General features: G+C 39.5%; 2 protein-coding genes and 1 long non-coding RNA gene across 4 annotated transcripts; all 3 read right to left on the reverse strand.

The window, feature by feature from the left end:
• Positions 1 to 1,371: 1,371 nt before the first annotated feature.
• septin3 (septin 3) lies at positions 1,372 to 14,419 on the reverse strand. 2 transcript variants are annotated; one of them, XM_007551672.2, is made up of 10 exons: positions 14,322 to 14,419; positions 10,326 to 10,763; positions 10,112 to 10,240; positions 8,136 to 8,217; positions 7,884 to 8,021; positions 7,288 to 7,405; positions 7,052 to 7,147; positions 4,857 to 4,953; positions 4,719 to 4,770; positions 1,372 to 4,476 (listed from the first exon to the last, which is right to left on the reverse strand). In XM_007551672.2, the coding sequence occupies exons 2-10, from the start codon at positions 10,759 to 10,761 to the stop codon at positions 4,347 to 4,349; spliced, it is 1,278 nt and encodes a 425-aa protein (XP_007551734.1). In that variant the 5' UTR covers positions 10,762 to 10,763; positions 14,322 to 14,419; the 3' UTR covers positions 1,372 to 4,346. The 2 variants fall into 2 exon arrangements, with proteins under 2 accessions (XP_007551734.1, XP_007551733.1); XM_007551671.2 differs by lacking the exon at positions 14,322 to 14,419 and adding an exon at positions 13,121 to 13,317.
• A 116-nt stretch (positions 14,420 to 14,535) lies between these two features.
• On the reverse strand, positions 14,536 to 18,332 carry LOC107836189 (uncharacterized). Its single transcript, XM_016671299.1, has 3 exons — positions 17,368 to 18,332; positions 16,425 to 16,659; positions 14,536 to 16,335 (listed from the first exon to the last, which is right to left on the reverse strand). The coding sequence occupies exons 2-3, from the start codon at positions 16,628 to 16,630 to the stop codon at positions 14,580 to 14,582; spliced, it is 1,962 nt and encodes a 653-aa protein (XP_016526785.1). The 5' UTR covers positions 16,631 to 16,659; positions 17,368 to 18,332; the 3' UTR covers positions 14,536 to 14,579.
• A 1,314-nt stretch (positions 18,333 to 19,646) lies between these two features.
• LOC103137766 (uncharacterized) lies at positions 19,647 to 21,138 on the reverse strand. Its single transcript, XR_476187.2, has 3 exons — positions 21,124 to 21,138; positions 20,240 to 21,032; positions 19,647 to 20,106 (listed from the first exon to the last, which is right to left on the reverse strand). It is a non-coding gene; the product is annotated as an uncharacterized LOC103137766 (long non-coding RNA).
• Positions 21,139 to 25,958: the final 4,820 nt, after the last annotated feature.

Below are 25,958 nucleotides of genomic sequence, written 5' to 3' on the forward strand. Positions count from 1 at the left end.
TCAAGGCATCAAATTGCAAAGTCAAAATTCTTTTGAAAGGTTTGATATTTACGGTATTTTTATAACAACTGACGGAAACGTAGTTACTTGATTGTGCTATAAAATGGCAGTGAAATGGTCAGGAAAATACATAATCTTGCTCCCTTAAGAGAATCCTTGATTTTACAGTATTACAGTAATTACAGTAATCATTTCTGTATAACAGTAATCATAAGGATTACTGTATGACAGTGGTCAAGCCTGGGAGTTATCTGTAAAATGAATCTCAACCTTCCAAAAATGTGGGTATGGTAATTTCTGATTTAACAGAGATTGTTTTGGATAGCTTCTTCCAACTCGAAAGCACAAATTTCTGATTTTAATTCTACATTTTGTATTTACTTAGGCTATCTCTGTTTGATATCAAAAAGTGTTTGATGGTCTGAAACAATTAACTGTGACAAAAAAGCAAAACCAGAAGAAATCTGTGAGGGAGAAAATGCTTTTCACAGCCATGTAATGACTCAACACTGTCATGGAACATGAACTTGAAACAAACTGATCTTGACCTCTGAATGAACTGCTGTGGTGCAGTCAGGCTGAGCAGATAAAAGGCCCCAAAGGAGGATCAGTCTCTGATGTTATGATGACAAGACCTTGTACTGAAGGAGTCTATGTTTGCAACGTCAAACATCGGGAATGATTCATTGAGTTACACGTGAAAGGGATGACCTCAGTTACAAGGAAATACAACATTATTGGTTCTCTGTTTCGAGACGATTACCAAAGCCTTCAGGAGTTTGCTTAAAATAAAAGACACTTGTTTCAGTCTAGAGTAGGTTTTCTCTAAATAACCTTGATTAATGCCCTGGTGTTTCCACGTTCAAGGAATAAACTTCTTAACTGCTCCAGATTCAGCTTGACGTTTCACCTGAACATGATCTGAAACTTTTCAAGATATCAAAGAATCAAAAGATGTTTAACTCTCTGAGATTTGACCGAAAACAAACTCCACTTTATATTGAGGCGCTTCCACTCCAAAAATGGCTGTGAATCTGATATGAAGGATTTTCTTAATGGTGTGATGTAATATTCTTATGTCATGTTTTCATTATCTGTAAGCAGAAAATCATCAAAACAGAAATAAAGCCTTTCAAATCTATCTAATTATTCTATATAATGGATTTCAATGTGTTTAAAATTTCTCAAATAAGCTGGCTCTTTAATATTCTAATTTACTGACTGAGTCTGAACATCAATGCAGTTTAATTATTCTGTATGCAATTTGGCATTCAATGGAATAACGTCCCAACTTGAGTTTGATGATGTTTCTCACTCTGGAGGTCAAATACAAACATATTCAAGATAAATCAACAAATTAGGAGACAAAAATTAAAAACATGAGGAAGTGCATTTATTAAATAAAAGAATAAATTACAATGATAAGACACCAATGTATAAATACTGCCAAATAACACTGGAAATGATGCTATAAATGTGTCATGTCAACTTTACAAAAAGTTGTCAATAATGAAGTGATCATGTTGAAGTTATACTGACTGAAAGGAGTAACAGGAGTTCAGAGGGCAACCCCGTGACACACCAGTTCAATGCACAAACCACACATCCAGAAATATTCAGTTAATGATAGTGACGTGAGAACTGACTGGCTGTACAGACACAAGCATGCACAAACAAACACGATACCACACATCTCTGCTCTTAGACCTTGGATTGCACTAAAAATCACAACTATGACCATTTTGCCCAACGTCACACCCACACGAGTGGCTGTTTATATTAATGATGAATGATTTACTGAAGGATTACATCATTTTGTTTTGGCATATTTGCTCTCCACAGCAAACTGTACATGGCGGAACATTTATAAATGCTTAAGTCCTGAAGAAAACCCGGTAAACATGTTTACAGCTCGCTTAATTCAGTGCACATAATTTGAGTATTTAACATTAAAGTTTTTCATAAACCTGTTACGACGAGATATGTTGGCAAACTCTGTAAACCTTTTCAGGAAAAAGAAAAAAAAATGTCAGAGCTGCTGAGGTCTTTTTTGATCCTGTCTTAATGTTGCGTAGTGCTGCCACCAAGTGGTGAGCATGTAGAATTTAATTTGAAATTGGCAGTACACGTATTTTAGCTCTGTTCTCACGCTCTTAGTAAACAGACCACATACCAGTTTATTTTGCAGTTATCTTAAAAAAAATCTTGCTCAGATTTCTGCCATGCAAAGATAACACACTGGTGACAAAACTGGAAAATGTTTTTTTTTTTTGTAAAGTCAGAGCATGTGATTAAAAGAAAACCTTAGTGCAGAGATTAGTGTCTTTCAAATGCTATGTCCTATATTTGAATATATACCGCAATTAATCTAAAAGCCTGTCATCTGTTTAAGTGTAAAAATATTCACAATGACTAAAAATCCATCTGAATCTATGATCATCTAGTTAAACATACTCAAGGTGTCGTTGCAGGAGCACACTAAGCCCATGCAAGTGTTCAGCTGCATCATTCCCATTTAAACCTAAGTCCTCATCTACTGTAATATAAAGTAGATAAAACCGCTGCTGTCTCCAGTTTAAAAAAGGCCGAATTGAGCCGGGTGAGGGAATATTACAGAATCTTTTCTTTACTGGAGTTGGTAATTGAAGAAGACAGCACAGCTTGTTAGGTTTGTTAGGACCTTCTGACAACAAAGCCACAGGGATCCTTTGTGTATTCAAGCAGCAGCTGCAGAGAATTTTAATCATCTTTAGCAGAGCTGGCTTGTTACTCCCCGCTGCACAGAAATTCAGATACAATACTAGAATCTCTATTAGTTAATTGTACACTTCTTAATGTGGCACTTTCTAAGGTTTTAACAAGTGAGACCATTTATGAAAACAGATTAAAAAAAAAAGTTCATTTAAAATGGCACTATGTCTCACTGTTACTGGTTTTAGGTAATTAAACCATAAAACTAAAAAAGAAATCTTATTATTTCAACTTCTAATGCTCGACGGCGTATATTTCGGTCTTTGCAGCCAAGAAATAAAAAAATAAAAAATAAAAAACCCCACACACAATAGTATGGTGAGTTTTGGTCACCCATTCAAAAAAGAAAAAAAAATCTATTTCAGTGCAAGTTTCCAGGTAGAAATAGTCCTTTTTGAAGCAGACAAAATGCCATCTTAGCTGAGATGCATTGATCAGGCCTTTTCAAACCATTACCAATTCTGAACTATTTTGGATTTGACCTGCAGATTCAGATTTTCACCCAGTCAGATGTTTGGAGCAATTTTGAATCAATCAAAAAAGAACCTGCAAGATCATGACCATCAAAGTCTGATTAAAGAGCATCAAATTTCATTATGTATGGTGGGAGTTCTTAGCTGATCAAGGACACTCAATGTTGAAAATTATCCACTTCGGATCTATGGCTGATGAACTGCTGCATCTCTGCTTCCTATCCGCATGACAGCCACAGTTTGACTTCATATCCTCATGCCTCTGTTGTACTACGTAACGTTACATTATAATCAGAACTCACATATTACATTTAAAGTCAGAAAGCATTGACAGTATAGTGTTTTACACCCAGACTTGAAAATCGGACTCATTATTGTCTTATAAATTGCTCTCTACACAAAATTCAACATTTTTGTTGCTGTCATTGAACACAACATTAAAGAAAAGTGACAAAAAAACATAAACTACAAACCTCCTCAAAAATGAGCCAATTTCAGACGTAATCCCTCACGTTGCTGTGTGAAAACTTAAACGAGGAATGGATGCAAAGCAGAAGTCGGGTAACACGGATCGTGAATGTGCTGAAGAAAATAAATTTGGCTGGAGATCACATTAGTTTGTGTAAAATGCTGTGTCTAACTATTCAGGAAAAAAAAGGCTTCAGAGTTGTAGTCTGAGCTCAGCTTGATATGCTTGTTATTACATGTTGACAGAATGTGACCTGCTGACTCTCTTTAGGAGTTATTGCAATTCATTTGTAAACAGACATCTGCAAATACCCCATGGAAGAGAGGGGAGAGCCGCAGCAAGCGTCTCCTAAAGCCAGCTGCATTTGCACAACTCGGAGATGTAATGTAATCACGTTTTATCTTGGCTGAGGCATATCACCGATTTTCCATTAAAACCCTCATCAGATGGTGTCCCTTGGGGGAAAAGATGCGCATATGTTGGATGGGTTTAACATGGAGAGGGAGGCAAACAGGTTGACACCAAGTTTTACAGACTAACAGTTATTTCACTCATGCAGCAAAGCTGGGGGTGAAAATCATAAATTTTCTTATAGATTTCTATGTGAGCTTCATTGCACTGTTTTCATCCTGATCGATTCTTTCACCGCCTGCCTACAGGTTGCTTTCCTGGGTGTCATTTGAAGTGATGGGGTGCAGACCTCCGTTGTCGTTCAGTCTCTTGGCACGGTACGTCTCGTAGTGAATGTTGTGAGTGACCTCCTTCAAATCCTGGAGGTGGGACCTGGAGAAACGACGAGGAAAAACTCAGAAGACAGCTCTGTAGTCAGTTTCAATACCATGGAAATAAACAAACACTCCAACAAATACTTAGACAATTTAAGGACGATTTAAAGTGAGCAGTTCACCTAACAATTTTTGAACCGTAAGAGAAAACTGGAGTGCCCAGAGAGGACCCACACATGCACAGGGAGATAAAAGAACTCCATGCACAAAGACCCAGGGTCAGGATTTGAACCTACATACCTGATCAGGAAATCTCTCAGCTGAGCAAACTCACAATGGTTTGGATTTTCAACTGAGACAAAAAGAAGAAACGGATTCAAACGAACATCCTCATTGTTTCTGTGGCAGAAACACCAAAACGTCACCAACGACGCCCACCTTCTATGATTCCCCACGGCGTCTTCCTCCCCAGGACTCGCTTCCCATTCACTTGGTATTCTTTGTCACTTCCCACCACAGCAAAGGGCATCATTTCCTATAGGCAGACAGATTTCCACACTGACTAAGGTTCACGAGTCGGAACAAGTGAGCAAAGATATTCCTCTGCCTCAAACTCCAACAAAAAGCGGGAGAAACTGTGAACAAAATCATGAAATTTGCAGCTTGACTTGGACTTAGAAACTGAAAAATCCACTCATGTTCAGTGAAGGCCTGGTACCGGCAATAACAACACTCTGCAGTGTGAAAGTTAGCTGTTTTCACTGTCAGAGGTGTTTAAAATATAAATAAAATAAAACATAAATATCACAAGAAGCTTCAATACTTTTTGAGTTTTCATCTTGTGTCTGTCAGGGAATGTGGCGGATTTGGAAATGTTGGCGGTCATATTTAAAGTGAGGATCTTCAGGAAACAGACACAGAAACTGCTGTTCAAAGCCACTAAAGCCAACTGTACAAATTACTCAAGATACTAAAGTAAGCCTTACATGTCCACTCCTATCATCTTGCCTTTCTTTTAAATATTATAAAAATCCTGCTTTAAAACTACTTTCCCTCTCACACTGTGGCTTTGCATGTTCCCCATATAAATAATTAATAATCATTCTGTTAGGTTTTACATTTTACTGTGAGCATTTGTTTAATGCAGGAAGATGCCAAGGTGCTTTATGCACTAAGGATTAGATTTGTTCATTGCACAAAGACCTTCGTCTTCCTCACACACAGCTCAAGCCAGAAAAAAGGCAATCACTTCAACATTTTTTTTTTTACACTATATCGTGTAAAAATTACAACAATTGGTCAGTTGTCTCTGCCCCGTTAGATAGTCACTGACGCATTATATGATCAATTAAGATAGTTACTGACACACAAGGGGCCACTTGTCTGAGACATGCTCATTGAGATTCCTTATACTTGTGTCTGTTTCTCTAATTGTGTGTGCTTGACCCACAGAATCCAGGTCAGAGTGTGTGTCTGGGAGATAAGAGGCATGTTAACTTCCTGCTCCAACAGTAAGGCGTCACTCTGATTCTGGTCTCATAAAACAGAATCCAGATAATATTCAGATCTCCCTCCTCACTCACATGTGACAAGTTGTCCACCTCAACAGTTCCTCCTTTCACTGCTTTATTTTTAATACTAACTTACTTTTTATATCTTTTCTAGAATAGGTCTTATAATAAGTTAGGGCTGAAATGATTAATCGAAGTAGTAATGATAAATAGATTATTGAAATAATCATCAACTAATTTAGTAATTGTTTAATCATTGACTGGAGTATACACACCCTAGAAAAGGCCATTTTGATGAAAGCACACAGTCTACTGTAATATTTGTTTGGACTATTGTCACAGTTTGAACAAATACACATATATATATAGATATTGCATTTAAGATAAAAAAAAATGTTTGTAAATATGTTCTATGCAGAACTCCTTAAGTGACATAGTTTTAGCTTCACTTGGTTTAAAAAAACAACAACCTCCTCTTAAGAACCCTTTTCTTTCACATTATTAATTAATATATTAGCTATAAACGCCACTGATGGAAGTAAAGCTGAAGGCGTTGAGCTTTTCACATGTTGATGTTAGTAGTGTTTTTTTTAGCTGCAGATGCATCCTCTGTTATGAAATGAAATGAAATTTATTCGAACATGATACAAATACAAATATAAAAATAAAATAGTGCCCAGTAACAAGAAGTGCATAAAAAAGAAGAGAAAATACAGATTTTTTTGTTTCAGTTAACATATCATGCTCAAAATGATAAAGTATATACTAATTGGAATGTTGTTATTTTAAGCAGTAAAGTGAACAAAATCACTTGTTATTTAAAGTAGGAATTGAATTTGCATATTTTAATGTATTTCTGATACTGTGTAACAAAGGCTTAAGTGGTTAAAAAAAAACTCTGCAAGGGTGCCTTTTACTTTTAATTTGATTAATCGATAGAATAATTGATTACTAAAATAGCTGCAGCACTAAAGTAAATCAGAACTGGCTAAAGTAGATATAAGCATGTCAATTCAAAACAAAGAGAATCACAAATTAGCCACAAAACCCTGGTGATTGGTGCATCTGTAGTCACTGGGATCAGATGGAAAAGACAGAAAGAAAGAAATCGCGAACACGTACCCTGATCTTGTCGTTGTCACTCTTGTCCTCTATGTCATCATCAAACTCTTTCTGCGGGTAAAACTCAATCCCGTTCATTTCCAGCTCCTTCCTAACCTGCAGCACCAGCGAAGACAATTTGAACAATTAGGAGAAGCCGTGGGATCAGAGTTGCTCACAGATGAAAACATCTGCGATCAAACGAGTTCTCTTTCCTGTCGAACAGATGTTGCGGCAGCTGTAACGATCACACTCACACGCTGTTTGAACTCTTGTCGCTCCTCGACAGTCATTGTGTCAGACTTTGCGATCACTGGAATGATGTTCACTGAGTGACTCAGGCGCTTCATGAACTCCACATCCAGTTGTCGAAGACTGGAGCAGATGTTGAGAGAGAATAAAAGCCGCGTTTACGCGACAAAGGGTTTCAGGACAGCTCATCCCGCCAAAAAAAAAAAAAAAGAGAAAAGAAAGAGACCGGAAAAGCTAACACGGAACACAGAAATATCTGTAACATGTCACACATCTCATTAGCTTTCCTCTGTTTAGGAATTACTCAAGAGTGTGAAAGTTTTTGAAGATTCACTGGACAAAGGTTAAATGTTCAACTCTTATCTGAATGTTTAAAAAAAAAAAACTTCCAGTTGATCTAAATTATTCTGACTGAGAACGATGAGACAAACTGGCAGAGACATACAAAAGACTGAATGGTCATTTATGCATTAAGGAGTAATTTCACAGCTGTCAGCAGCAGCTAATTGCGAGGTGCTCAAAGCAAAGACAAGAGCATCGTGTCGAGGCAGTTTCCGGTCTGCACAAAGGATTTTTGTGTTAAAACATAAATTTTACTTACGAGTGTCCAGTTGGGGGAATGAAGTAGAGGCAGCAGTGCACTCTGGTGTCGGGGATTCGCTTCTTTCTGGTGATGTTCACCTCTTCTTTCAAGAACTTCTCAAACTGCTCATTGATGTACTTAGAAATGGGCTCCCAGCTGCGGGACACAAAAAGCATGACGCTGCAGCGCTCCGGACCCCAGACGTTCAGTTTTACAAAGACAGAACTATAAGACAGGACAATAACTAGGTGGGTCAGCCGGAAAACCTACCAGTTGTCATTGTTGATTTGGTCTCCGAAGCCGGGAGTGTCAACAACCGTCAGCTTCATCTTGACTCCGCCCTCTTCAATCACTGCAACAACAAACACAATGACAAAAATGGTTTTAAAGCAGATATACAACCTGGTGTGGTCCTAATGCCAAAAATTAGGGTTAGGGTTAGGGTTATGTTTTTTTTCCTACTTTTTCTCCCCCCAAGTAGAAACAGATTGAGACTGTAAATCAGGCTCAAATCTCTAATCAGTGTATTTGTTGTAAAAGAAAATATACAAATTAGGTTAAAAAAGTGGAAGCTGACTCACTTACACCTTGGATTGTGGGTGAGTTTAGTTTGAGCTTCATAAAAACATGACTCAAATCAACCACAAGTGGTGCAGTTTGATGACTTCAAGCTGATAGTGCTAAACAGAGGACAACATTTTGCAGGTAAATTAGTAACTAACGCAGTTATTCATATGTCCCGCAGCCCAAAGACATGTTTGGTTAGTGATAGGATCGGGGGTCTCTTCACTCCTTCACGGACTGGGCAGCATGCAGTCAGTGATTATTCATGTATTATTTCTGCAGCGTATCAAATTTTGCTTGGCATAACTGTGAGGCCATCTGTCCAAACACTGAGCTGAAATTGGGGTTTCTGATAGCAAAGTGATCCTCAGCGAATAAACAAACAAGTCCATAGGTGTAATGTATATGAAAACACACAAAATATTGAACCATTTCTCACAGTAATGAACTCTCTCTGTCTATTCCTGAGAAATCTAGCCTCTGTGGGTTGCTTCTTTTTATATCCTGTAAGGTTACCGAGTGACTACTCATTAGCCTAATTAGCCGGGAGAAATTCCAACAGGTTTGCTTTGCTTTTACATAATTTATTTTCAAGTGTTTCCTTGCTGCTGCTTAAAACTAACATGGGGCTCACAGGTTTGTTCAGAAGCTGTAAGAGGCAAAATTAAGGCCCCAAGATTTGAGGGAAGTGAGAGCAAAGGGTCTAGTAAACTTGCAATGTTGATTTTATGTTTTGTGTAATGGTGCCACTAAACAAATGTTCAATTTGATTAATATATAATTTATCTAAAAAAAGATATACTGACCAACATTGGACTGTATATATATATATATATATATCATTGGCTAAATTTGTGGAACACATGCACAATCAAATCACAGTTTGGTGTAACAGAGATAATCCTGCTAAAAGATAAACAGAAGGTGTAATAGTTGGTTAAAACTACCAAAAGTAAAAGCTTTTTATTTAAAGCTCTTGAGAAATTGAGGTTTAATTAGGAGCTGGAAATCAAAGTCAAACCTTTTTCTTTTCTTTTTTTGCACAAAAGCATCATTGTTAGCACTCATCTCACCAACTGGATGAATATCAGTCAGATCTCTACAGTTAATTACCTGGACAACATTCACATTTAGCTGACTTAATTTATGTAGTTAGCTTGTCACGGGAAATTAAAATAAATGTACAGTCCAAGAAAATAACTTCTCTGTCACAGAGACAGAGCAAAACTTTTAGATTTTATACTAATATTCCACATGATCTCTTTTGACAGCCACCAAATTACCAGCAGTATGTTCACTTCCTTCTAGATCACAGCAGATATGACTATAGACTATAAAATAAACAGGTTATTTTATAGTCTAATTAATGGCTTGTACTTGTATAGCACTTTATCAAGTCCATAGGACCCCAAAGCGCTTTACACTACGTTCTGTCATTCACCCATTGTCACAGGTATGTAAACTAAGTTCATGGGAAGAATCCTGGTAAATTTTGGTAGAGTAATGCATAAGTTCAAAGCATTCTGTAAGCTCTGGAAAGAAACATTTAACTTGTGGGAAAATACCCTGGTTAGTTTGACGAACATTGAAGAAGTTCAGGAAGCCCACATCCTTTACGCCCCAGAGCTGAATTATATTCTTTTAATCTGAATGTAAATAAGGATCTTTCTCGCTTTACTTACCGTGAGACACTGACTTGATCTCTACAGTTTTGGGGATCTTTTCGTCACGTGACCATCCTGCACTCTTCCTGCTCACCTGGGACTTGAATAAGGTGTTCACCAGAGTCGACTTTCCAAGGCCGCTGGGACCTGAGAGGGAGTTAATGGAAGTCAGACAATACAGAAACTTAAACCGGGGGGTCAGCTAAGAGAAACATGATCTACTGTGACGTACCAACAACCATGATGTTGAAGTCAAAGCCAGTCTTCATGGTCTTCTTTCTCATCTGCTCAATGATGGTGTCAATACCAATGTAGCCAAGCAGGGTGGAGCCCCCTCCGGAGCTGTGGGATCCTCCATGACCATGACCCGCACTGTGAGCTGGAGCATGACCCCCAGCAAGACCCCCAGCATGACCCCCAGCATGACCGCCGCTGTGGCCCACATTGTGGCCCACACTGTGACCCACGCTGTGACCGACAGGGTGGCTGGGGCCGTGACTTCCAATGGGAACTGGAATAGCGCTTTGAGGGGGCGTAACGATGCCACCGGCTCCCACACCTGGGCCCTGGGGTGGGAAGGGACTAGAAGGGGAAGGAGCGCCCACATTTGGGGGCTTGGCAGGGACAGCAGGCTTGGGTCTAACCTCTGGTGGAACTATGTCTGACATGTCTAGAGAGATGGAGAAAGACAGAAATAAAACAAATATGACGGAGAAGTAGGCCAGTGGAGCAGCTAAAGCTTCTTGTCCTTTTACTTGCTCTATTTTGAAGAAATTGGCTGCTGCAGCTGCCATTGGCTTCAAGCTGACATGCCAGTCTCTTTTTGAATGTCTAAGCATAAAAAAATGGTTTTGGGGTGGCCTACTCAAAGTCTAGATGTAAATCTCATCAAGATGTATTTGCAAGCACAGCTCCTACCTCTTAGTGAGACCCTGAAAACATTGTTTTTTCAGAACAGAGGGCAAAGGAAAAAAATCTGACTTCAGTTTTCTAACAACATGAAACATGGTACCAGAAGAAGGCAAAAGTACAAGCAAAAGGTTATGTCATAGAGGGACAGACAAAAATGGAGTCGTTTCAATTGTCTGAAATGGACCAAACTCAACAGTTCTGCCTTTACAAATGTTTTATTCCCTAAAAAAGGGGAAAACAGAAACCAGGTCTTAAAACTGGAGTTTTTCATTTACCTTTATATGTTAACGCAGCAGGATGAAACTCCCAGAGCTGCATTCTTTCATTGCTATTTCCACGTTTTTCCAATTATTTTTCCGTCTGTATTTCTCTGGTGTGTTGTTGCTGCCACATTTGATTCCAAGTTGCTAATTATTATAGGTTTAACAGATTTAATTTCAGTGAGCAGAGACATCAGAATCAAAAGGATTTAGCCACAAACCCGCACACCACTGCCCCACCATCAGAGCTCTGGTTTAAAGCCAAGCGAACATGTAAAGTGTGGTAACCAATTGGAGGAGGGGATTTGTGAGATTGACTGCTGCAAAGAGAAGATGTGAGCCTGTATACTGATATGTTAAGGGGAAAATAGAACAGAATACAAAGTAAAATAAAAATTACTTCATTAAGGGAAATTATTATGAATAGTTTTTTTTAAATCAGAATTTTTATTTTAATCACAATAGTAGCATAAATTGTTGCAATAAAATTCAAAGTTCGTATCGCTCACCTTCAACAGTAACACAACCTCACACTGAATAAAAAAATAAATAAAATAAAAAAATCAGCCTCTACTTAAAGTATATTTTTTCATTAGTAAAAATCCTACAATAAAAAATCCCCTTTGTTGCCGTTATGTATTTTCCCCAGCATGCAGCAGACATAAAGACCATTCTGCTTTGCACAAATCTAGACCATCTGCAGTCCTTGGTGCTGTCTTCTCTTCATGTCCCAGCTTTTCTATCTCATTTTGGTTTGGGGATGGCGGTGGCCATTTATTTTTATTTTTTTAATCTGTTGAGACGTTTTCTGGATCATTGTCCTGCTGAAAGACCCAATGATGACTCAGTTACAAAGCCACCACATGTTGTTTTAAAACATCCTGATATTTCAGCACTTGATGATGTGATGATTATCAGGGTGTTTAGAAGAGAAGCCCACAGCAACACAACTCCTGCACTGTACCTAACAACAAATCTCAACAGATCATTCGCACCTGGCATGTTTGTTGCTGCAAAATTCAACCTTAAGCCCCTTTCAGATCATCCTTTTGTTCTGACTTAGCTTCAGCGATTTTACAAAGAAAAATGGGCAAAATATTCACTAACAGAGTAGCAAACGGTGGCTCTACAAGACACTGACTCAGGAGGGCTCAATAAGATTTGAAGTTGTACCAAACACTGACAAAATGTGAAAAAGTGCAAGGTGTATGAAAACATCTGTGTCAATGTTAGAGCTTCGGGACACTGCAACAGAACACAGTGGAGGGTTATTGGAACAAAAGCAAACCACTACTGCATCAGAAACATCAAATCAATCAAACTTTTTGGTAAAACACGCTTTGTGAAATGAGCCTTTCGGTGCAGCAGGCCGCAGAAAAATGCAGAAACCTTCCTGTTGATGCTGAGCCAGAGACGCTGATGATGACCCGAGCTCTCTGGATGTGCTTATGGCAGGGCCACTTTAGTCACAGATGCAGAAGGCAGAGGCTGTCACTTTGAGTTACTCCAACCACTGGTCATCATGCAGCTATGCTCCCTTCACATAATCTCATCTCAGATACGTATTGTTAGAAACATTTCAGCACAGTCCACGAGGGCTGACACATACACTAAAGATGCTAACACACCCACAGCTCTTATTTTAAAAAGAAAGATACATAAGCTCTTAGAGAATATGTTACGTGTTTTTATTTAACGAAATATGAGCAGATTTGCCATTTTTATTTGTTCTGAATAAAAACAAGAGGTTAGTTCCATCCCTCCCAGCCCTGCCGACCCCATTGTCTCTGCACTCGGTCCTGCGGGCTGCGTTAGCCCGCTGCTAGCACGGTCTGCTCAGCAGCGTCACACTCACCGATCCCCGATCAGTCCGTCCGCGCAAAGAGAAGCCGGGCTGATCTCACCGGGTCCGAAACCTGCTCCGAAAAACTCAACACAGAGATGCGGAGAACAGGAAGGGTCATATGACGAGCGATGCTACCTTTTCTCTCTTCCCTCTGGCCGAAAGAGAGCCCCCCTTTGTCTGTTGCCAAGGCGACAAGAGGACAGGGAGTGGGGAGATGCAGTGCACATGCGCACAGTAACTTTGGCTCAAAGGGACATTTTTTTTCTTTTTTTTTTAGAACAGTCTGTTGACACTGATGCGCGCTATTTATAGGTCTGGACTGTAGCATAATTAAAAGACTAAGTACCCTAAAGATCTGGAATCATAATACTATTTTAAATATTCACAATAATCCTGAATATTTGCAGTTTAAATGAAACAGGTGAGGATCAAGAAAAAAATCTGCACTTGCTACTTTTTGAGAAGTTCGCAGTTTAACTATAAAGTTAATCAAAAACAAAGAAATAACCTCACATACCAGAGACTCAAAGGCAGAGCTGGACTGAGGCATGAGTGAACTAAGCTGCTGCTCTGAAAACCATCAGGGGCTTCCCATAAATGTTTTAAATTTTAGCAGAGAGCCAAGATTTTTATTTTTACTTTTGTTTATTTAGAATGACAGTAATATTATTGATTTGTCAGGTTCAGCATATATAAATTAAAAGGTTTTAAACTATTTAAAATGTAAGTTTTAAAAGAATTGGCAAGTTTACTTTGAGAAAGCTCAACAAATAACCCTCGCTGCTGTTGTGCTTCAAGCTGGGGGTTTAAATTTTTTCTTTGGCATATTTATAGCTAAAAATACAGTAAAAATTCACACCAAAACATTATCCTCCTCCAGCAAGTACCCAGCCATTGAAACAAAATCAAAAATTCAAGGGAGGATGAGAAAATTACACCGGACATTCTCTATCAGCTGTTTCCCCCCCCCCAAAAGTCGTTTAAATATAATGTGATGCACTTCATGACATAGCACATGCAGGTCCAACAGGACCCTGATTTCACACAGAATGACGTCTGACTGGCTTTATTTAACCAAAAACCCCTCAAGAAGACACTGCAAATCTCATGGAGAGATCGATCGTCAGAGACTTCACCAGTAACTCATGTTTATCAACACCACAGTAAGCCTTTAGAAGTAAAAACTCTTTTCTTTTCACCCACTACTCACACTTTATCTCACAGTTGATCTCCTTGCGTCACTCTGCCGCCGTTGTTTCTGCATGTTTCTGCTGTGTTTATGTTCCCGTGTGGAAAAACTGCGCTGCTTCCAGTTCTCTTTGCTTTGACAGAAACTGTTAACTAACATGGTCACATCTTTACTCAGCCCGTCTGTTCGTCTGCTGATAAGGAGCAGCGTCTTCCAACCCTCTGCTATCCTCTTCGACCACCCCACCTGCCTGTGCCCCCTCCCCCCACAGGTTCAATATTAGTGGACTCCTATCTGAAATAAAAACAGCAACTGAAACACCATGAGACTGACCTGAGCTAAAGTCATTCTAGTGTTTTGGACATGTTTACACTCACCTACATACACTGAGTCTGGGTAGTACATGGTGACGTAATAGGGGTCTTCTGAATCCTCTGTGATAAACGCTCTGTCTGGGCCAGAGTACTTTGCTTGGTGTTTTTGTTGACAAGCTTGTGTCTCTGCAGAAGGCTGGTAAACAATCTGCTGTGGCCACTCAGAGACTCTCCTGGAGATCTGACCAGATCTGTTTCTGTTGAATGGGCGTCCTGCCTTACATGGGGCCCTCGGGTATTCTGGACTCACGTTGTGGTCAGGTGTTTTGCAAACACCCGATTGATTCAGAACTGTGTGACTGAAGTTCATCTCTCTGCGGTTTTCACATTGCTTAGTCATCTCCTGATTCCAGGGGTGTTTAGCCTGGATGTCAGGATGTGAAAAGGTTCCATCCTGGGAATAAAGAGGTTCATCAGATGCAGACTGGAGGATCCCCAGGCTCTGAGGTGCCTCTATATGTGTCTTAACTTGATTTAATCTCTGTGCACTACCAGACATCGGTGGTATCTGACCGAAGTCGCTTGACTGGCAGCTGAAATCCTGTGATGCACGCTCAGATCGGCTTACCGCAGTCTTTACATCCATCTGGGTGGAATGCCTCAGGGCCTGGTTTGGTGCAGACATTTGATTCTGAGAGGACTTGCTGTTTAAAGCTTCTGGTTTTACTCTTGTTTCAGTGTCCAAATTAAATTGTCTTCTTCTTGTTTCACTTTTGTCTGAATTGAGACTTATCTGAGAATCTGCAGAAAGGGACGGTTTGGCCAGCTTTGTCCTTTTACTGCAATCTGTTTTCTGAAATGATTGATCAAAGGTGGTACATTCAGAAGTGTGTGTGTAATTGCTCTTGAGGTTGTAGTCTGTTAACCTACTTCGAAGCTTTGACTTGATAGAAGAGGCATCAAGCTCTGATGGAAAAGCATCAAAATGCCTCGTCACTTCCTTTGGTTCATATTGCTTTTGCAGTTCTGCTATTGGTTTTGGTGTCAACATGGTAGCAATATTTGAATTCCTGTTTGGAGTCTTTGGTTTTTCTGTTACTGTAATTTCTGTTTTCTTCAATCCAGCTTTACTTTGAGCTTTGCAGGAATCGTGACATAACGCCGGAAGCCTGCAAGAGTCAGTCTGTCGGGTCTCTCTGCAGACTCTTCTATTCCCAGGATGAGTGAAGTCCAGCAACGCTCCTTGGTCAAGGACGTCATGCTTGATCTTGCTGGCCGGCTCCACTGCTGTGTTAGATATGGAAATAGATCGAGCATGTCTCTCCTGAGCAACAGGAGATGGCTGTCTCTCTTGTTGGCTGTCGGCAGCCGATGAGGGTGATGGGGTCCGTCTGGGTGTTGGGACTATCAGAGTTGGCGACACTCTTGGCTTTTGGTCTGGCTGCTGTGGTATCGGGTGAAAATCCCCCAACACCGAGGAGGGGGGAAGAAGAGAATCCCTTGGTCTTGGTTTCAAAGTGCGGAGTGTGGGAGAGGAATTTGGCTGTGGAGCAGGGGAAACGCAGATGTTGGGTTTAGCAGAAACGGTCAGAGAGTTGTGTGTTGAGGACTTTGTCCTTGGAAGTGTTGAAGCTCTCTCCGCGTAGTTTCTCTGTGAATTCAGACACTCTTTGCCTCGCATGAGCTGACATGAGGTCTTGGAGGAAATCACATCACTACATCTAAGAGAGTAGAAAATATCAGATGTAAAAGGCATTCAGCATAATATTTATAGACATGTGATACATCATCAAGCCACACATCTGCGTACCTGTTAACAGCTGAGAGTTTAGTGTTGCCCTTTTCAAAGATGAGCCCCTTTTCATCAAACGATGGGAGTAGGATAGCCTTCTTCTTGATCACAGGAGAAGACAGAGAAAGAGGAGGTGACTGGCAGACTTTAGGAAGCTCGTTTGTTTGTCTGCAGGATGAAGATGTACCCAACATCAGAGGTTTATGACGATGAAAAACACTCATTCTGTTGTATATAAAATGGTTGGAACCACCTGCAAAGAGAGACTAATTTTATTTATGGACTCGCACAAAGTATGCATAATTGTGAAATGGAAGGAAAAGTATATCTTGGCAAAAAATAAATGAAGTCTCTAAAAGTGCTATACTTGGATTTGCAGCAAAAATTAGTTTTACAAAGCATTGAGTTAAGGCACTTTTCAGAATTTTATCAGTAAAATACTTGGAAAAGCATGGACTTCCAAAATATTCAATGAGGTGACAAAGCATGAAAAATATTGAAGGAATATACATTCTAAATTGAATGTATTTACAAATTAAAACCTCCAATTTCTCTTATCAGTTTCCGCTACGCAACCTATAAGAGCAGAATCAAAATTACCTACATCAACAGCAGCATTGTGAAAATACAAACTGATCCAAAATATTGTCATTCAAAATCAGCTTAATGAGCCATAACAGAAATGAATTTCATAATATGATAAAAAAGGGATAAATTAGATGTTAGACTTTATCTTTTAATTGCAATAAAGAATGATGTCAAATTAGTTAATACATTCCCATCATATGCACTAAGACTAAAGCAAGTCTTAGTGCATATTAGTATCTACTGAAACTAGCTTTTACAACTGCAATGTTACGAAGTAGGAAACATGCAAACCTCATCAAATGTGACATTTCAAGGCAGTGTGCATTCTGATTCAGAACAATTTTAGATACTTAGAGTAAAAAAAAAAGCAAACCTGATGTCTGATGGTCTCTCTGTTGCCGTCACTTTGAGAGAGTAAACAAGCCTGCGAGTGCAAGACAATGAGCAGAGAAGTAGGAAGCAGTGGGCGCACAAGTGCCATTCTCGCCATTTTTCTCCTCTGAGCCCTCACTGTTCCACTCCCACTCTGGTGTCCCGTTTGATTTGCTCCACTGGGCACTGTGAAATCTGAGTGTGGCCTGTGTGCAGCCTGTCTGGTCCCAAAGCAGACTTGCGTTCAGAAACCTACTCAAGCAAAACTACAGAAGAATGAGCGGGAAGTTGTTTGAGCACAAATGTTTGGACCTTTGGCCTTTTCTGGCCTCTGCAGAAGGTCACACAATAACTCTGAGGGGTAAAACTGCTAGATCATTTAGGACATTAGTTGTCATTCCAATAAAGCTACACACAAAGCTCATTAACACGTGCAACATGTAAAAGACTTGGTATGGGATGGTAAAATTGTCATTATAACCTTGATTAAACCCACTAAAATTAGTTGTAGTTCTCAAGTGGACAGAAGTGTAACAAGTGGATATTAGCTGGTCAGACTAGCACTGGCAGTAAAGGCAATTGACTAATTTTCTGAGAACTAAGAGGGTTTAGGTTTTTGCTGCAATGAAGTGCAAATGGTTCCTTACTGGATTCTCAACACCGCCTAACCCTCTCCAAGCGGGGCGAATGCTGCACAACTTGCCAAGTGGAGAGTTTTTGTCAGCATATTGAACTGCACAGGAATGCAGTGTTTCAGGAATGCAGTTGCCCTTGATTTGCTGATTTGTTGATTTGACTCTGTCGAAATGGACGCAGGCAGTGAGGACTTTGCAGGGACTCAGTGCATTTGCAGGGAGTGGAGGAGTAAGTGGCAGCTTTCAGGAAAAAATTGATTGGCAAGTGCAAACGGATGTATGTGACAGAGTATTAGGGCCAGACTAAGAAAAAAAAGTTACGACAATAAAGTCATAATACTATTTAAAAAAAAGTTGTGAGAATTAAGTCATAGGAGATCCTTCCTGCATCTATAACAACTCATTGAAAAACCGTGGATAATACGAGTTACACCAACATGTAATTTCACCCGTGGGATCAAAAAAGTACTTTTGAATCGAACTGAAAACATTAACATATGATTAAAAAAAAGAGCAAAGAAGAAAGCTGTTAATATTTTTGTGCAAATCAAACAGAAAAAGTCTGGCAAACGAATGGAGTGAAAGATTTTATTTTGTATGAACAAAGAAGGCAAAAATGGCTGTTACACTATTTCCTCATGACGCCGTCAGAAATCAAAACACAATGAATTAAGAAACGCTATTTTTCATCACTGTTGGCCCATCTGTGATGTTCTTGGCACGTTGAAGGAATCTCTTGTATTTATTCACAGCAGGTCACTGTAATAAGCGTTGCATCAGTTTGGCACAGCAGAACTAATGATCCACATTCCTTTTCAACAGCTGCCTTACACACATCAGAGAGAGGGTTGGGAAAAGAAAAAAAAAAAAAAACTTCCCCCAGCGGCAGCAGATTTACATCATTCACTTCTAGAGTTAGGTAATAATAATAAGGATAGCTGCATTTACTCGAGTAGCATTTTGCAAAAACAAAAGTACGTTTTACTACTGCTTTTATTTGAACAATTTTATTATTACATCTGTTACTTGAGTAAATTTTATGGATGCTCTACCCACCGTGAGTATCTTCAATGAATGGAGAACAAGCTTATTTTAACCAGTAATTCACCAAACACACCGGCTGTTTTTGTTGAAGTGTCTTAAGTTTTATACTGAAAGAAACTGATTTGGATTTATTTTTTTCTTAAGTTTGTAATTATGTTATTTGCATGAATCATTTTCACTTTGGTCCACCGACATTTCACATAACATTATATTTTGGTCCATCTGATGACGTAATTAAAAAATAATAATAAAGTAATTGATATTTTGATTAGTTACTCAGTACTTGAGTAGCCTTTTTACCGAATATTTCTTTTTTTTTTTTTTGCTCTTGAGTAATTTCTTGGATGGTCACTTTTTAGTTTCACTTGAGTAAAAGTGTGTTGAAGTAGAGCTGCTCTTACTTGAGTACAATTTGTGGGTACTCCATCCACCTCTGTATTCATTTCACTATGAACAAAAACACAAAGTCAACTTTGTGTCACATGTAAAGTGATTGTCAAATTACAAAATGTATGCAAAAGTTGGCACAAGTATAGAAGATGGCATTAGACGTACAAACACTAAAGGGAAACGTTTTTTTTGTTTGTTTTTTTTTTTTAAAATCAAATCACGATCTTCTTCTGCAGTCCAGCATATCTGCCTTACTTTCTTTGATCCCTGCCGGGAAAATCCACAGAGAGCAAAGAAAAGTTGGAATGATAAATGATCCCTCATCCTGCTCCTCTTTTCGTTGTCAAGGTGTTTTTCCCTCCCAACCTATGCCCTCCTCTCCTCGCTGTCCCCTCGGTGTCCTGTCTGCCTCCCCCCCCACTGTCTGGACGCGTCCTCCGCCGGCCACCTCTCTCCATCGTCGGATCAGATCAGGGCATTGCTATCGTCATCTCTGCAGTTCACGCTGGCCACCAGCGGGTGATGCCGGATCGTTTTGTTGCTCCATTTGTGGGCGTCCTGCAGCCCGGGCTCGAGGAAGTACAGACACGCTCCGAAGCCTGCCAGCACCAGCACCGACACCAGCAGGTAGAGGGGCACGAACCAGTCCAAGAACAACCAGGACATGACGGCTGGGGGACGGCGAGAGGAAGAGGATGAGGATGAGGAGGGCAGAAAGAGAAAGAGGAAAAATAAAATATCCATGCCTCTACTCCTCCAACGACACATGTCTTTTTATAACCTGCCAAAAACTGGGATGCTTACCTGTGGAAGAGCTCAATCAGTTGGTCCGAGGGTGAAGGTGGGTGATGAAGAAGAGCAGCTGGAGCGAGTCAGAGCGGTCATGGGAAGATCGTTTCCCACCCGGTGCAAATCACACACTGCCCTCTGAGAGGCTCCGAGAGACACACAGGAGCTGCATGCGGCTTCATCCTCCAGCTACCCGACACGCTGACGTGGAGAGGAGGGGCTGCCGTTGCCATGACAACACCCCTGATGGTGGCTGAGAGAGCGCTGGGGGAGTGGGAGGAAAACTTATATAACTATAATAATTTTTTTTTCTTCTTTTTTTTTAAGTGGGGGGCAGAGCGTGGAGGGGATGTGGAGCTTATGGAAGGAGGAGGGTGAGGATGAGGAGGATGAAGCCCTTCGGATGTCTCTTGTTGCTCAACGCCTAGTTGCTCACTGCATAAAATCGTTTCTAATCGATTTAACACCAGACCGATCACACACTTTATGTGACATTGAGTAAGAGAGGGGCAAGTGAGCGGAGCATTAGTGTTTGTTTTTTTTTATTTATTTTTTTTTTTAAAAATCTTGACTGACTGACAGCGGCTGCATTGTTTTATGGAGTCTCTCCCAAAGGGTTCTGCACCCCACCCACCCTTTGTCTTCATTCCTACAGTTTCCAACACAAAAGCTGAGGGGATGGCCTACATAGTGAGAAGTTGTCTTTTTTTTTACCCCCTCAAACTTGCCAGGTTTAGCTCCTTCTGCACGAATATCACCAGATTCTTGAAAAGCTGCTGAGTTCAACAGATAATCTTCAGCTGGATGTCTGAAACATCAGAGAGCAGAAGTGATGAGCTGACTCCAGAAATAACACAAGGCTGTTACTTTATTTGGTAATGCTCTCAGCCACACCGTACCTTTTATACACTTTTTCCATTCAGGATGTAGCTTATTTCAACATGCTGCGTCACAAAATGTTGTCCTTTTTGTCATTTACTCTGGACATTTTCCCCTCATTTCATTGGTTTATGCAGTGGCATTTCTCTTCCTTCTGCCAACCACTATCCAGATCACAAGATGAGACGATTTGGGGCTCATGAGAATGGGAAGAGATCTCAGCTATATTTCTGGAGATACCTGCAAATAGATGGCAGGTGTCTTAGTGAAATAGAGGTTACAGGGAGACAACATCTACAAAAAACAGAGGAAGTCCAGAGCAAAAAAAAACAAAAAAAAAACAAAAACAAAGTTCAAATGGAAAAGCAAACAGGGAACATAAAGGACTGAAATCAAGGACCGAAAATGAAATAACTACACGTAGTCAAGGTGAAGATCTAACAAAACAGAAAAACAAGGGAGGTATACATACACAGGGAGGGTGATTGCAGGCACCATGAAGAAGTTAGTCTGATTTACTAATTGTGGAACAAACACATGTATTGTGGCTTTTTTCTGCCTCATTCTTTACATGGTGAGGACCCAAATACCAAACAAATGCATAATGAAATAAATATTTAACGAGTGACAGATTCTTCTTTTTCTGACAAGTTTTTAATTTAGAATTATTACTTTTTATGACAAGTTAAAGTTTTAATTACACCAGAGGACAAACTTTGTAGGGGCCTCATAAAGAACCTGCCATGCTGACCACCAGATTGTTTTTGAGAAAATCTCCTGTTTGTGTTTTTCAGATCAGTATGACTATTTTCCTGCCAACCTGGAAAAAAAAGAAAGAAAAAAAAAGACAGAGTGTTTTTTCATCCTGATGTTGAAGTGGTTTCGCCAAAGCATTCTCCTCCCGTGCTGAAGGCTGCGCCTGCCAGCACTGCCTGGAGCTCTACCGCCTGCGAGGAAAGAGATAACACACAAAGAGTGCTTGCAGTGCTTTCTCTGCTTCAACAGAGGGACGGTGGGCAATAATTTAATCAGAAACGAGCCTCATCAGAGCAAATATTCAAGTTTATTCAATATGACTGAAGAGGAGGCTGATACTGTGATCAGAGAAAAGATGACACAACCATTAGCGAGTTAACTTAAGTCAACTACCTGTGCTGGTATAATAGCTCTAGGTAAGAAAAAAATAGCAGCAGAAGCCACAGTGTATTGTTTAGATTTTCTTGTATTATCACTGCAGCACAACTAGCTGCTACAGGATGGTAGAAAAGTAATGCCAGCAAGTTTTTTTTTAGTTTTTTTTGTCAAACAAATAAAAACAAGTACACACACAGTCAGATGGAAAAATTGCCTCAGTGCATCCTGAAAACAAGGCGCCAACCTTTACCCAAAATGCATAATTTCAGTCTACCCTTGTAGCATCAGAGTCACAGCTAAATGTGTTACAAATCCATGTAAAGACCCCACAGTAATTACAGCACCTACCAGACTACTGCTGTGTTTGCACTGAGCATTTATAATGGATGAGGCTAGTGGCAGCAGAGGCAGACAAAGAAACTAAGAAACATGTCATTTTTCCCAAAATAAAATACAATTCATTGAGGCAATTCCACAGATAGTTACAAAGATGGATGATTTAGACCCCAAAATAGGAAAAATACACATTTATTAATAACCCTTCTCTGTTGTTGGCTCAGAGGATGGGGTTTCAACAAAGCAGCAGGATAGAATAATCAGCAAGTTAATGAGATGAATAATGTATTTCAAGAAGCTTTAGACATGTTAATATGACGGCACTCAGCTTTGTGTCACGGCGTTTGACTGACCAAAGAACCCTCACATCTGTAACAGAGGCTGTAAGAGCACTTTGGTCTGCAGGAAGTCAAGATTAACAGGATAAGGGACGACTTTAGGGTAGATTAGATGAATATGATGATAATGAGGAACAATCAAAATGTCAGGAGAAAAGTTAAAATATGGATACTTTAACAGAATCATTTTCAGTGTTTTTTTTAAACCAACAAACAGATTCTTAAAGTAAATCAAACTACAAAATTACAACAAAGCCCTGAAAAATCAACCAATCTAATACTTATGAACTAGTAAACTACACTTATTTATATATCCGCTGGAGTCTCAGCTTAAAGCAGATATTTGCTAGACCTTATTTATCCAAGGCCTGGAAAACATATGGGCTTACTAGGCAGCAGCCTTCATAAATTCATAATTTCAATTAAACTTATTGCATAAATGTTTTTAAATTTAAACAATTGCCTAAAAACCAAATAAACCAAAAACAAAAAAAAAAAAAAAACAAAACGAAAGGAAAAAAGAACCGACCAACCCGCCAAAAAAAAAAAAAAAAGACTGCAAAATAGTTGATAAAAGTCTTACTATCAAAAGTTGTAATAACATCTCTCTTACTGGATTGTAAAGTCTGAAAAGAGAAACTCAGAGAAAGAGAGAGTAAGAAAAAGAGAAGCTTAGAGAGAGGAAAAAAAAACAAAGAAGAAAATCTATGGTGCAAACCTGCATGGCCCAGAAAGCAGCATCATCAGGAATCAAACACCTTTTAGTCCTGGGTTGGGTTTAGTCATGTCTGACCCACCTTGGATTCCTCAAAGCCTCACAGGACACGAAGGAAAATCTGGGGTGCTGTGAGAATGTCGAGGTGCAGAAAAGTAGACAAAATTTCAAAATCAGTCCTGTCAGTCAGTCTGACTCCAAAACATATTTATGGTGCATGACAGAATCAAAGCTGAGATACAATTGACAGCTTTTCTTCTCCAGAGCAGAGACAGCTCCAAAAAACAAAACAAAAAAAAGCTAGCTAAGAGAAGCTTTCCGGATGAAGCTGCAGAGTAAATCTTGGTCTAAAGGTTATTTTAAGAAGAGAATAACCCAAGAATAAGTTAATTAAAAAAAAAAAAACTAAAGAAACATGCAAACAAAAAAGACTACTATGTTCTAAACTTGCAGAAAAAGACAAAGAAAAGCATCATTTGACATGTGCTCATATGCATCTAAATGAACAGATTTCCATAACAGCTTCAGGCTTATAAACCCTCCTGTTATTCATATTTTAACCATCTCAGGAACATTATCTGTGTGATAAAGGATAATTTCAGCCAAATCTAATGATGTCCTTCTGCAAATGTCTTTTCAGAGGGTGAAATATTTGCGTTGAGTGTTCAAGCAAAGTCAGAGTTTCAAGGTTCATAGCTACAAAGTCATCCTTAAATGTTCTTTTCCCCCATTGACTCCCATAACCATTTGGCAATATATCTCTCTCAATTTTTTATTTTTTTTTTAGAATCTGAAGCTAATTTTACCAACTGCTACAATTAGCTTTTTGTCTTTCAGTTCTGGCCTTGGTATAATTATTCTTCCACACCAGCTTGCCACCTGCTGCCTTTCATTTCTTGTCTCTTATTACTCGACTATGCCAGGGGTGTGGAGTCATCATAGGAAGTATTCATGCCAGAAATAGAGCCAAGGCGGCCGGGATAAGAGTTAAACTGTAACAGACTGCAGCAGTGCTCATTTGGGTGATGTTCAGTCTCAGCAGAATGGAGTTGATGAGTTGAGCTTTTGGGTGCGGAAAGGGGGGAGAAAAAAAAAAAGATGGCCTGGCTCTGCATTCAGACTATGTTTCACTCCACCAGAGCACCACAGACAAAGAGAGGACTCTGTAGGATGTACTGAAATACGCTCGGTGTAAAGTGTTTTACATACGGTTTTAACTACATTTCAGTTAAGAAAGCACACATTGCTTTGCAGTTCCATATTTCTTTAAAAAAAGAAAAGACTTTCTGCATTAATTAGATTCACAGTACTGCTGACACCTTTAAAAATCTGCTTCATCCTCCACCTTTGCCATCTGCTGTCAGTCTGACAGCAGACATCTTGTCCCATTTACTGACAAAATGACAGCCATAATTACCAAACTGTTCACACCCAAATCACTCCCCAATCAAGAGCGTCACTTATGAAAATTTACGCCGACCTGCCGACTCATCTCAGCTCTACACGGCTTGGATGGTTTTCCGTTATAATTGAATAAAGGCTCTATAGTGGGTGGGCAGCAGCGGCCTGCGCAGACATTTTGGGAAAAGCTGCTCCAGTGGGAAAAGGGCACCTTGTTTGAAAAGTGTGTGTCATTGAAACAGACTTAAATACTGAACGTATGAGACAAAATTTTTCTTGATGCGATTATGTATTTGATTTTTTTTTTTAAATCCTAAAAATTTGAACCAGAAAAAAATGGCTTAGCTTGCCTTCTGGTGATGCAAGCTAAGCAGTTAGTTCTCGATTGATTCAAATGGCTTTTAGCTCTGTGAGGAGAAATCTCTGAAGCTTGGAAACAGTCGCTCTGAGGAGGAACTGCATCTCCAAGGCGAGACTCGGTCCACCCAGGCGTTCTGCACAGCTGATTGTCAAAGGATTGCTCTAACACGAACGAAAGAATCAAGGCAACACTCACGGCTCGTTTTTGATGATGACATTAAAGCATGACGTAAAGCTAAACAAAAGTTAATTTTAAATAATACTGTCCTTTTAATATTTACCAAGATTAGGTCAAAATTTCATTTTCATTTTTAAAAAAAATGCGTAAAGCTATATCCTGGTAGCTCTGGTTTATTTTGATTAAAGCGTGTTACGATAGGATGTGCCAACTTGTTGGGAAACATTGCACATTTTGGAAGCAACAGGAAGCAGCAGGTAGAGTGAAGAAGGGTTTAATTATAAAGTAAAAAAAAAAAAACATTTACAGATGTTCTCAAGAAAGGACAATTAGAAAATGCAACAAAGCACAACAAAGAACAATGGATGAAGGATTGATGGTGACGGGAACTAA

The sequence above is a fragment of the Poecilia formosa genome, unplaced genomic scaffold, assembly GCF_000485575.1.
Source record: "Poecilia formosa unplaced genomic scaffold, Poecilia_formosa-5.1.2 Scaffold43, whole genome shotgun sequence".
NCBI classification, from domain to species: Eukaryota; Metazoa; Chordata; class Actinopteri; order Cyprinodontiformes; family Poeciliidae; genus Poecilia; species Poecilia formosa.

Coding starts and splice junctions, on each gene's coding strand:
- LOC107836189 (XM_016671299.1), bottom strand. CDS start 16,630: ATGAGTGTTTTTCATCGTCATAAACCTCTGATGTTGGGTACATCTTCA. Junction 16,336..16,424: donor AAACTCTCAGCTGTTAACAG/GTACGCAGATGT, acceptor CTACTCTCTTAG/ATGTAGTGATGTGATTTCCT.
- septin3 (XM_007551672.2), bottom strand. CDS start 10,761: ATGTCAGACATAGTTCCACCAGAGGTTAGACCCAAGCCTGCTGTCCCT. Junction 7,148..7,287: donor GACAAGAGTTCAAACAGCGT/GTGAGTGTGATC, acceptor CTGGTGCTGCAG/GTTAGGAAGGAGCTGGAAAT. Junction 4,954..7,051: donor GTGACAACGACAAGATCAGG/GTACGTGTTCGC, acceptor GTCTGCCTATAG/GAAATGATGCCCTTTGCTGT.